This window comes from Carettochelys insculpta, chromosome 1 (assembly GCF_033958435.1).
Source record: "Carettochelys insculpta isolate YL-2023 chromosome 1, ASM3395843v1, whole genome shotgun sequence".
NCBI classification, from domain to species: Eukaryota; Metazoa; Chordata; order Testudines; family Carettochelyidae; genus Carettochelys; species Carettochelys insculpta.
This window is the reverse complement of record NC_134137.1, coordinates 263032294-263044747: the sequence shown is the minus strand read 5'-3', so window position 1 is coordinate 263044747 and position 12454 is coordinate 263032294. Positions and strand designations below refer to the sequence as shown.

The 12454-nt window shown below is 43.6% G+C and overlaps 1 protein-coding gene across 12 annotated transcripts in view; it reads left to right on the top strand.

Moving 5' to 3' along the window:
• The window catches only part of WNK1 (WNK lysine deficient protein kinase 1), a 170884-nt gene that overhangs the window by 33781 nt on the left and 124649 nt on the right, over nucleotides 1–12454 (top strand). For all 12 annotated transcript variants that reach the window (XM_075006217.1, XM_075006188.1, XM_075006133.1 and 9 more), the window contains one exon: nucleotides 12277–12449. In XM_075006217.1, the coding sequence (XP_074862318.1) occupies nucleotides 12277–12449 (173 nt within the window). The remainder of the gene's footprint in view (nucleotides 1–12276; nucleotides 12450–12454) is intronic.

The window sequence follows — 12454 nt, the reverse complement described above, 5'->3', positions numbered from 1 at the left end:
GTGGACTGTGCTGTTTTCTTCCCTGCAGTGGTGGATTTTTTTATTAAAGATGAATAAGTAGCAGCCAGCAAAGTCTCTTTGCCATTAAGAAACTCACTTTTAACTTCTTTTTCTGGCTTGCTAGCCTCTAACCTTATCTAAAAACTTTTTAAAAATACTTCATCTGCTGCAGAAATCCACACAGAGCAACACTTGTTTCAGCAGTGTAGCACTTCTTCCTCTGTATATCCCTGCCCCAACAAAAACAAAAAAAAACTTCCCTCTTTGTGGGATGCTTTGGTATGGTGCCCTCTTGTGGTAGATCTTCAGCACAAAGAGCTAGCTGATTTTATAAAGTCAAGATTATTTTTAGTATCTTGTTTAGATGAATGCAGTTGTGTAACTTCATCCTGTATATCTCACTTTCACTGTTGTATCTTACATCTGAATGTAAAAGAGCGTACCTTTACCCATAACAAGTTTGTTTTATGTATTGAAATTAGCTTTATTTGTTGAGCCTGTGGGTGCTCCTGTTCAGGAGATTGTCTCTGATCAGAATTTTGACGGAACGTGTGCTTTTCCTGTATTGCAGTGCTAGTGGCGGATAGCTAGCACTGTTCAGCCAAGCACCTTCTGGTTTTGATCAACCAACTTTGTTCTGAGTTAGAACCTTTTGTATGACTTCTCTTTAAATGTAGGATTAGGAGTATAATTGGGGAAGATATTAGTTTGTTCCTATTTTTTTCTTCTCCCTCTCTGCATTTTTTAAAATTTGAGTCTGTTAGCCTTTGTCATGGTAAATTTCATCCAGGAATGCCCTAGTTTCCAGTTTTAAACTTTGCCTTTCCTGCTGTGAGGCCATTGGAGTCTGACAGATGTGAGTCCACTACTTAGAGGAAGTGCATCTATTGCAAACTTGCTCCCATTGCCACAGCTTCAAGGCCTGCATCAGAAAAGTGAGTGATCGTTCACTGAAACTAATTTTTTACAGATGAGCCTCTCCACCTGGCTTCCTACCTGAGATCACAAACTCCTGCCAATCACTGCTCACTTACCTCACCAACCCTGTTGGGGAGGGGCTTTTCTTCCAAAAAAAAATAGGCTAGCTAAGAAGAGTTGCTACCTTACTTCAAAGGGAACCTTGAAAAAGAGACATTCTCTGTCTCTGTCATTGATACCAACTGCAGTGCAACCACATTTTCTATGTGTTGATTAGAATCCTCTGCCAAGTAGACTTCAAGGATTGCTGAGGCAAGACTGCCCTATCTGTTGTGGCACTGAGTGAAGCAGCCAAACACTTGTTACTGAGCACCTTTGCAGTGCTTCATCTTATGGTGACATCTTCTGGTTCTCTAATACATGGCACGGCCATTGGCACCAAAGTCTACTTTTCTTATTTCAATGCTGCCATACTTGGCACAGGTACTCACGGTGTGGCAGCAATTCCCCATACTGCAATTGCCACTGATGTTGTCTTTTGGTACTGTGAATGCCAGTACCACATGAGTTTCTTCTGCACAAAACTTAATAGTTTGGACTATAGTGGGACTGAAATCACCTAGTACCCCCATAGCTTATGTTCTGCACAGTTTCTTACCTATGTCAACATTCAGATCTGCATCTTTCTAGTGCAAGAGAGTGACAAGTAGGGAGACATCCACTCCTTAGCCATCCAGGGAGCTGTCAGATAGGACTAGCCTACCTGAACAACTGTGGTGTAGTTCAAGGGCTGACATCCAGGGGAAGTATGGACATCTCTGGATGATATCACCAATGCCATTCCTCTCAAGTGATTGTATTGGTACCTGTGGGCTGTATCTGGGCAGCGCTATTTGAAGCCATCCAACATCTCCAGAGAAGAGTAGACATCCCCTGTCAGAGGCAGAGCCCTCAGAACTTCCCAAGGAGACTTTGACAAAACAGAGGAGCCTCTCATTCAGGAGACCACACCAACAACCACCACTTTTCTTCTTCCTCAGACGAAGGTGTTGTACCTTACCCCCTCACCTACAACAGAAGACTATTTTAAACTATTTTTGGGAGCTGTTTAAAGAAATTGCAGACGCTCAAAATATCTCTGGAAGAAATTGCTGAATCCCAGTGCAAGTTGAGGATATTACAGATCAGCCTCACCCAAAGTTGCTCTTGCCATAAATGAGGCACTTGAGGATCCTGCCAACACCATTTGGAATATGTCCAAAACAATCCCTACTTATAAAATGATGGATGAAAAGTATTGCATCCCACTGAAGGGCATAGGTGTGTTTTTTTTTTTTTCCTATTTTTCATAACTCCAGCCAGTCTTAGCAGTAGAGGTGGTCAATGAACAGGGTGAGAAGACCACTTAAACAATTTATGTGATAAAGAATGGAAAAGACTGGATCTCTTTGGCTGCAACACCTATTTATAAGTGACCTTGCTATTCAGAATAGCCAATGATGACGTATTGGTGGCCAAACGCGAATCACATACATTACTCCAAAATGGCTGAATTGATTTTTTTATTTATTCATCCCTGAAGATGAATTGAAGTCCTCTCAGAAGGTCATCTCCTAGCAAAAGCAGCTTGTTCAGATATCTTTAGAGTAGACATGGTGGCAAGATCCAGGATAACTGCCAGAGTGGTGTGGCATGCTCTTGGCTTCACTTATCTGGGTTTCCAAAGGAGGAAGAAGCTGTCCTAGATCTTCTTTGAAAGGTCAAAATTTTCTCAGGCGAGACTGACTCCCGTCAGACATTAAAAGACACTCAAAGAACTGTATCAGAGAGGTGGCTGTGTTAGTCTGTAGCTTTGAACAGCAAAGTCTTGTGGCACCTTATAGACTAACGGATATTTTGGAGCATAAGCTTTCGTGGGCAAAGACCTGCTTCATCAGATGCATGAGTTGAAGCGGGGGGGGGGTTCAGAGGGGTATTTAAAGAGTGGGGTCCCAGTAAAGGGGGAGGGCCAGAGATGACAAGGTCTATTTCTATTCACCTTGTTGAATAGACCTTGTCAGCTCTGGCCCTCCCCCTTTAGTGGGATCCCACTCTTTAAATACCCCCTCCCACGCATCTGATAAAGCGGGGCTTTGCCCATGAAAGCTTTTTGCTCCAAAATGTCTGTTAGTCTATAAGGTGCCACAAGACTTTCTGTTCTAGTAGAACTTTGACACCTTCACATAAATGAAAACAGGGCAGGTTTATACAGCACAGTGGTCAAGATTGGCCCCTTATACACAGCCATGTAGGCAATACGGTAGACAGTCAGAAAATGTAGGCCATTTCCATCTTAGCCTCCTTTTATCTCAACAGCCTCTCTCAAAGCATCAAATTTGAGGATTTGGTTGAAGGTCTGAGACTTCCCTCCATTCCAGATGCGGAAACCACTCTCTGCTGTCACCCCTTTATATGCCATTTGACCTGGTTCTGCTTGGCATTGCTTCATGATTACTTTGGACAAATTCCCAAGACTGGTTACTCTATCCAGTTAACCTTCACTCCCCCGCACCCATTCTCTTCACTTTCAGGGATCTCTGACCCCTTTCTTAAGACAGGAAGTACCAGAGGATCTCAAAGACTTGGGCGCCAGAGTTCTGGGTTACTGGTCAACTAAACACAATGTGGACCCAAAAGTCCTCCATCAGGCAACAATGCAGACACTCTCTTGCCCTGCCCCCCATCAGATATGGGGTGGGATTGGGGCTGGAGCTGCACCAGTGTATGTGTGCTCTGTTGGCGGAGGTGGGTCATGGCTTCTGAACCTTAGGGATACTTAAGCTCTGGGCTTTCAGCCCTGCTACTCCTCTCCTGAGTTCAGGTCCATGGGAGACACCAGCACTTTAACTACAAGTGGAACAGTGGTTTCAGCCCCACTGCTCCCCCTGTAGCTAATGACCTGATCCCTGGAACCTCCTCTTTGAAGTCAAGAGTGGAATTGTGGGGAGCCCCAAGCCCCATTGTTCCCCCCCCCTCCCCAGCTGAAGCCAGGAACAGAACTGTAGACTTAAGGGCTTGAACACTGGCACACACTGCAAACCTGAAACAGTGAGTGGAACTGCAGGGCTCAAGCCAGAGTCCCTGTACTCCCCTTCCATACCTGGTCTAAAGAGCTGAGCCCCAGTGTACCAGAGAGTCAGCAACCCAGACACCAACCCCACGCGATCTACAGCTGCAGTCCCTGATTCTTGTGGCTGACATCTTTAACCTCTTCAGAGTTATGGGACGTTTTTAACGTAATGGCTAATATCCATTTGTGAAGTGTTGGTAACTCTCAGGTATGCCATTTACTACAATTTGGTGTACTAGATCCAATACTGGTACAACAGAGGCAAGGACTTCTGTTTTAATTTCTTTCTCCAGCAAAAGAGAGGTTGGAGGTGCTTAAGAGATCTCAAGCTGATCAAAACACAAATGATGCAGGATGGATACTTTTTTAGCAACGATAATTCCAGCATTGAAACCAGGGACTTGTTTTCAGTGTTTAGTCTTCAAGATGCATACTTTCACGTAGCCATACATCCATCAAACAGATGGTTCCTCCAATCTATTTTGAGATGAGCACGATGGCTACTATGTACTATTCTCTAAAATCACCAGAGTCTTTTCCAAAGGGACTGCAGTGATTGCGGCTCACATCTGGAAAGAAGGGATGTGCATATATACTAGTACTTAGATGGCTGTCTACACATGGTCTTCGCTAAGGAAGAGGTCATAAAAGCTGCACCAGACAGTGTCATGCTGGACAAAATTTGGTAGCAACAGCACTAGAATTCATTGGGGTTAGCTACCCTTCTTAGAGGGTGAACCTTGCTACAAACACACAGATTTGACACCCTAGTGAATTTGGTCAATGCTAGAATAAATAGCCTACAGACGTCTGCCAGGGCTTGCCTCCATCTATTATGCTGCATGGTGGCAAGCATCTGTCGTAACATACCAGGCTATGCATGCACTGCCTCCAGGGTTGGCCAGCAGTGGTTGGCCCCACACGTAGTCTGTCTAAGCCCTTCAACATACTATGCAAAAACAAGACTCATACTGTGTCCACTGCTGCAGCATGTGCAGGATTCCCCTTTCTGCACATTTTCCCCCTTCCCCACTCCCACAATGATGATAAAATGGATGCATTTCTTGCAGCTGTCACAACCTTCATCCATCAGATTACAACATGATTATTACAAGGTGTCCCACTTCTTTCATGAACTCCAGAGTTCTAATGCTTCAGTGGGATTTTAACTTATCTTATTGGACCTCTATTTGAACTCTTGGCAGTGTGGTCACTATTGCATCAATTATTGTGGCCCTCCTTGAGACCATGATATCCCCAAGGTATTGAAGAACTTAGGGCTCTCATGGGATTGCCCCTCACCCCCTACACAATCCCCTTCAAGAAAGTCACACTCACCCTAAAATTCTACCTCAAGTGTGCTGCTGTTAAACTTCAACCAACCTACCCATCTTTCTACCCGCCCCGCCCTTTACAGTCAAGATGTGGCACTCCATACTCTAGTGGTCAGAAGGGCACTAAATTTATCTTTAATGAACTAAATCATTAAGGAAAGCATCAAAGCTGTACCTCTCTAAGAACATGTGGTTGGTTACGGCTTCTTCTTTGGAGACTCTCCAAATGGATTTCTGAGTGCATTTATCTGTTATCGCAAACTACAGCCCCTCACCAGGGAGTAGAACACATTGTATCAGATCGCTGTCCACCAGTACCCTTTTGTAATATACTTATTATGGATGTGTGAAGCAGCCACTTTGGCATCAGCTCACACATTCAGCATTACACAATTGAGCAAGATTCTCTGCATCTGCACTTCATGAGGCTTAGTGGTCCTACCATTGATCCAGCACCAAAACTCCTTCCTTCCACTGAGTATGCCAGTGGAGTACCCATTGGAACATCACTTGTGGAAAAGAAGGCTACTTCCGTTGTACATTAATTGAGGCTCCTTGATGTGTTTATGGAGGTGTGCACCACTGCCTTCTACTTTGGAGTTATCAAAAGATCCTCTGTTGTAGAGGAGGAGTGGTGGTGGTCACACAACGCTAGTTAACTGCCAGTGCAAAAGGCATAGTTTGTGTGGCCCAATGGGGCATTGCTACTATAATTTAGTGACAAGGGGCATGGGGTATAGCTCAAAGAACCTGTTACTGCACAAGGTAAGTAACTTTTTTCTTCCTTATCTCTACTTACGCATAGTGTAGTAGGTGGTGGTTGCATTTGTGCAGTGACTTCATTTGTTTGAAAATGGATTCAAAGATCGTGTGTGTGTGTGTGTGTGTGTGTGTGTGTGTGTGTGTGTGTGAACAGAATTCCTGTGGCAGTAGATAAATGTGCCCAAAACCAAAGTTGATGCTGTGATTTCAGAGAGCTTTAGATTTGCCTTGTTTTGACCTAATTACCCTGTCAGTGAGGTGTACTAATTTTAGGGTGCAAGAGGAGGAACAGTTCTTTTAAAGGGCTCAGCCTGGGAAATGCTGAACAGCTGAAAAACTCCAAGTTCTGGAAAAAAAGAAAACTTGGAAAGTCAATACCTACTTCTGCAATTAACATTTTATTTGTCAGGAGGAAAACAGAAAAAAGTCAGTGCCTGGTATGGTGAAGTATTGCAGTACTGGTGTGTGAATAGTATTTTTGTTTGGTCATCAGCTGGGACAGTTATCTGAATCAATTAGGCAGGTTATAAAAAGACCAAAAATTCAGAAATGGTATTACTAAGTGAGAGGAGGTTGCAAGAAAGTATGTGATATGGGGCTGAATAGGCTAGCCCACTGCAGGGTGTCCCTTTTTAAATGTCTTCCCAAAGACTGATTCTAGATGGCCTGTTTTCTGAGGAGGCTCCCAACAGATGATCATCTTCTAGCTGAGGAAATGAACACGTGCTTATCATGTATACATTGACTGACTGTAACAGATTCAGAAATAGGAAGTATGTGTAAGACTTCTACTTTGTTCAGAACTTTCTCATTTAATGTTCCGTAAATAGGGCTTGGTTTCTAGCTCTTTGCGTGAAGGCCCATTTGGATTGCACCTTCTTCTCCTCCCTGTCCCTAGAGTCAGCCACTCGCCTCACATGTGCATCTTCTACAGGATCCAGGCTCCTAATTAGTGGAGCCACATCTGCACAGCTTCACTGTGTAGGCAGGTGATCCTCTGTTTTATCATGTATTGCCACCCAGGCAGGTACCTTAGCGATCACTGACCACAATTTGAGAATGTCTGACCTAGTGATATATGTAAGTTTATATACAGAATTGGATCTTAGATTTGACCACCCTGGACCTAAGAAAGGAGATGAGCAAAGGTTAAGGACTTTGTTCTCCTCTTTGGTGGTTCTATACTAGAACTTTCTCCAAGGCAATTTCTTTCATCTTGGTAATAACCTGTGTTGACAGCATTATGTATAGGTGTTGTAAACACCTGATTGCTTTCTCATGACAAGCAAGTAGGCAGAAACCCTGTTAACGATGAGCAATTATTTGTCAGTGCTACTATTGCTGATGACTTTTTCTGTCCATTATTCTGTTCATAGCTTGCTTTTGTTTTTTGTTTTTTGTTTTGTTTTTTTTTTGGTAGGGCAAAATGTAATGTGCCTGCAATATGTAGCACTGTTTGAACAGAGGACAGATGTAAACCAAGCTAGGCTTCATTGTAGGCGTAAATAATAACTTGTGTCAGAAGGCTTACTCTTCTGTTAGTATTGACTGTTACAAAAAATGAAGTACTTAACTCTTTGGCCAGTCCTGAACCTTTAATTTGTTATCAAAGAAACTCTACAGATACTCTAAAATTTTTCTGTACTGAATAAGTTATTCAATTGATTCATAATGTAACCCTGTGCAATATAAGAGTGATTTAAAAAGTGGTGGTAACATGCACATATTGGTGAAATGATGTGGTTTAGCACCCTCCTTTCCTTTCATTATACATGAAGCTACCTATTGGAAATCTCAGATATATTAACTGTTGCTAAAAAGAGGAAAGTGTTTTTTTTTTTTAATTTGGCTGTCAGACCCAACTGTAAATGTTCATAAATATGTACAGTACCTACTTTATGGCTGCCAAAGGCAAGTATTTTTGTTGGAACCTAAGCTACTGCGTTATCTGCACGCCTTTATATAAGGTTAACTTAGAGATGAGGGGGAGGCTTGGGGCAGGAGCTAATGGTTGTTTCAAATAGTGTTTTCTTTTTGCAAACAATTATGCTTGGCATGTCTAACTTCAAATGTTTTATCAATCATTGCACAGTGTACAACAGCTCTTCTAACTGAAAGAAATTGCAGTGGAAAATACATGGATACATAGCATTTTCCAAGAAAATAGAAATTGAATGGTAAAGAGTTGAACAATTGTTTCTCTTGCTCTGTTCCAGGATCCTGGCTCTACATGGAGATATAAGGTCATGTGCCAGAGAGCGTGGCTGTTATATATATTTGTTCTGGTTTATCAAAACTATTGGAGGTAGAAAAGAATGAATTAAATGAACAGTGTGGGCTTGCTGCATCTGCTCCAGTGTATTCTGAAGGCAACCTTGTTGTTTGGGATTTGAGACTGAGTCCTTGGGGGTAGATATCAATTCAGGAAGAAAAATGCTGTCCAATTTATGCAATGCTAAAAATATACAGGCTGTCAAAACCATCTCAGTTTCATTTCCTAAAATGGTTTTTAACTATTTGGCATGCCTTGGCTGTGTAGACTGATGGCTTAAAGATACCAAATGATGATATTGTTCCTTAAGTCCAGATTTTGATGTTTGATTTTATTTTTTTGAGTCATCTTAGCTATATTTACTCAAAATAATTTTCGTTTCAGTGAACGAACCCTTTCCCTCCACTCAAAGGCTGTTAATGGTAATGGTCATATGGATGCCTATTAAATCAGTGAAGGGTCCAATTGTTAAGGAATAGTGGCTTTTAAGCCTTGATGCTTTTACTGAAGTGATGTTTGTACAAGGAAGACTAGGGATGATAGTTTTAAGCCCGTTACAAACAGGGCAGCAGGCCCAGGGTTGTAACTTTGTTGGGGTGGATTGTCTTGGTATTATCAATGACAGAAAATGTCCTCCATTTCACCCAGGTCCTCCTGTGCAATGTCAGTCTCATCTGAATTGCAGAGCATGATAGGGAGGGGGTGATCTATGAATGTGGCCACAAACTCAGATCTTACACACCAAGCTTTGTGCTTCAATGATGCCAGATCATGGATAGCTGGCTTGGCAGGCTAGGGTGCTCTTGGATGGGGGATGTAACAAGGCAGCTCTCCCCAGAAATCTTCACAGAAGGATTGCCCAATGCCTTGTTAAGGCTTTGTAGGTATTGCCTGGGAGGATTCTTGCGCCATCTCTAGGCACACTAACTTTTCTGGGGAGCTCCTGCTGTGTAAGTGGACTGGCCGTGACTGTATCCCAGTTGCTTGTGGTAGATCAAAGATTAAACCCAATTGCATTTAACCACTCTAGAAGGATCACAAATATGAACTGGCCAGAAGTGCCTTCCCCACCATCAGGGTCTGACAGCAATAGGCCTGGGGGTAGGATTGGTTCCAAAAATTTAAATAAGATCCTGACTGTCAGTGAGATCAGGTCCTCAGCATGCCTGACAGACATTTTTCTCCTCTTCCTCCTCCTCCATCTACAGCACCCTCTGACCAGAGACTGCCTGAAGAGTTGCTAGGGTGGTACAGTTTTTGGGTCTGTGGTTGGGTTCTCCTCCCCTGCCCCCTAAATCCCATGCAGTTGCTCAGAAATGATACAACTGAAGTGCTAACCCAAACAAACCATTTGCCTCTTTCTTCAGGTAGACTTGCCTGAGTGCCTTTTATTTTCATGTGTCATTGGTGTGTCTCTCTATCCTTTTCCCACCATGCCCAGTGCAATTTTATTAATTTTTTGGCATAGATAAGTGTTATTTCTGTTTGGAATTCTGCATGTAAACATAGTTCATCTAATTGCTGTGTAGGAAGAAGAATCTCCTGCATGCTCCATGCTGGAGTTAGTTTGCTGCACTGGACGTGCATGGTCAGGTGTGCTGCTCCATGATGACAAAAGGGGAAATGAATCTCTCACTCCCAGGGCTCTTTCCTGTGTACCTGGGAGTGCAGCCGAGTTGAGTGCTGGCCAGAGTGGTCACATTTGGGGCCCTGTGGGACATCTCCGAGTCGAAGAAATTTGACTTGAACAGAATTGTCTATGCTACCCAAATTTGACCTTGAAAGGTCAAATGTTAATGAGATTCCTCTTGTCAATGTGGAGTACAGAAGTTGATTTTTGAAAGCCCCGAAGGTCAGCTGAAGGGGCTTGGTGTAGACCATTATAAAATTGACCTAACACAGCTAACTTTGACCTAAGCTCATATTTTAGGCCAGGCCAATGTCTACAAATTAGTTTGTTCATGCCTCTGAGTTTACAATTCTTCACCAGAAACGCTGCATTGGCACAGCTGTGGTGTAGCTATTGACAATCTCATAGGTGCCATCATCTGCTCTGAGAGTGCAGTGCTGAACCCCAGGCATAGTCTGTGCCCTGCCTCTTTCTTCCCCCTTCCCTGAGCGTGCCACATCTTCACTTTTCCTCCTCCTCCTGGAGTCTTCAAATAACACAAACAGCTGTTTTTGTGGTAGCAGGAGAGGGAGGAGTAGATCAGCAGGGCTGCCAGTGGGTGGGAGGCTCTGGGGAGAGGGCAGCAGAGGGCGGAGTTTGGCTGTTGATGGGTGCTGAGCACCCTGATCCAGGAGCACCTATGGCCTGAGCAATGTTAGTTGCATTTAAGGAATGGCTATATAAACTATGGAGTGAGCCTCCCAGCCCAGCTTGAGAGGTTAGGCTAGTGGGGCTAAAAGTAGCTGTAGAAATGGTGCTTTGAAATCACAGCATGGGCTCTGAAAACCACCCTTCCTCTGTAGGCTTCAGAACTACAGCTGCAACTTCCAAATGCCCTAGGGAATTCCACTTCTTGAGGTGGTAGCTAGGTTGCCCGAAAAATTCTTTGGTCAACATAGCCGTGTCTGTAACGGGGCTTAGGGCGGCTTAACAATCACTCCTAGGTGAGTAGAAGTAACACCGAAGATAACTTAACTCGTTTGACCTAGGTTTTAGGTGTTCACCAGTCCTAAATCTCTAAACGTAGAGTGTTAGAGTATAGTGATGTACTCTTGATTGGCTTGCAGCAGGGAAATCCTAACGTGTTTAGCCTGTATACAGAGTGGGGGGGCGGGGGCAGAATTCTAAAGCCTATTAATGTTTGGTCTGATATGCTCAAGGATCCCAAATGTGTACACCTTTTCAGAAGCATTAGTAACTCTGAATCTGAATTTTCTTTTTTTTTTTTTGCTGGGGGTGGGTGAATAATGGGCTCAGAGGAGAACTGAGCTCTGGTCTATACTACAAACTTAAGTTGCAATATTTACATTGCTTGGAAATGGAAGATAAACACTAAGGATGTAAACATCCTGCTTGTTTGGTTAATCAGTAGGCTTAATCTATTGTTTGATCAATTAAGGGTTGGGGGGGAAGACCCAACTGGGGACCTAGGCTGCTCTGGCTCAGCTGGAGCTTCTTGCCTATGGCACCCTAGTGAGGCTGGAGCAGCCCCAGTCTGCGTGGCAGGGGAGTGCTACTGTCTGGCTGCACTAGAACAGCCTCCCCAGCACCCTTCCTCCAACACACACCCCCCCCCCCCCAGCTACGTGGCTGCTCTGATCACACTGGAGGCTTCCCACCCCCCGGGCAACTGTGGTAACATGCCTGGACTGGAGCAACCCTTATGCACACCAGGCAGGGGTGTGCTCCTGCCCCTACTGGTTAACCATTAAGACCTAATCCCTGGAGTAGAAAATGCCATGTTCAGAGTTGGGTTCTCCAGTTGACATAGCTGCTGACTTTTGTGGAGGTGGAGTATCTGTGCCAACAGGAAATGCTCTCCTTTGACATAGGTAGTATCTTCACTGCATGGCTGTACTGGTGCAGCTGTGCTACCACAGTGCTGTAAACGTAGATGAACTAAGACTAGTGGCTGTCTAGAGAGCAATTGTATAGCACAAATGACTAAATCTAGTAAGAGGCTCTAGTACTGGAATGCACCTGAATTTACATGGTGTGTTTCAAAAAGCAAACACAAAATATGCAGTTGAATGACAGTTGGGTGGTGTGGATTGCTTGTCAGAGAATGCATGGATTTGAATTTCCTCTTACCCCAAAAATCTTACTAACGTGCGAGGATCATCTGCTTGTCATATTTTCGCTTGCTTTCCTCCCCATGTGTTAAAGTGGACTATTTTCCTATGTTTTTATGTATAATCTCTTCTTTAACTAGGATCGGAAGCTGTCAAAGTCAGAGCGGCAGAGATTTAAAGAAGAAGCTGAAATGTTGAAAGGTCTCCAGCATCCTAATATTGTTCGCTTCTATGATTCCTGGGAGTCTACAGTAAAAGGAAAAAAATGCATTGTTCTTGTGACAGAACTCATGACATCTGGAACTTTGAAAACGTAAG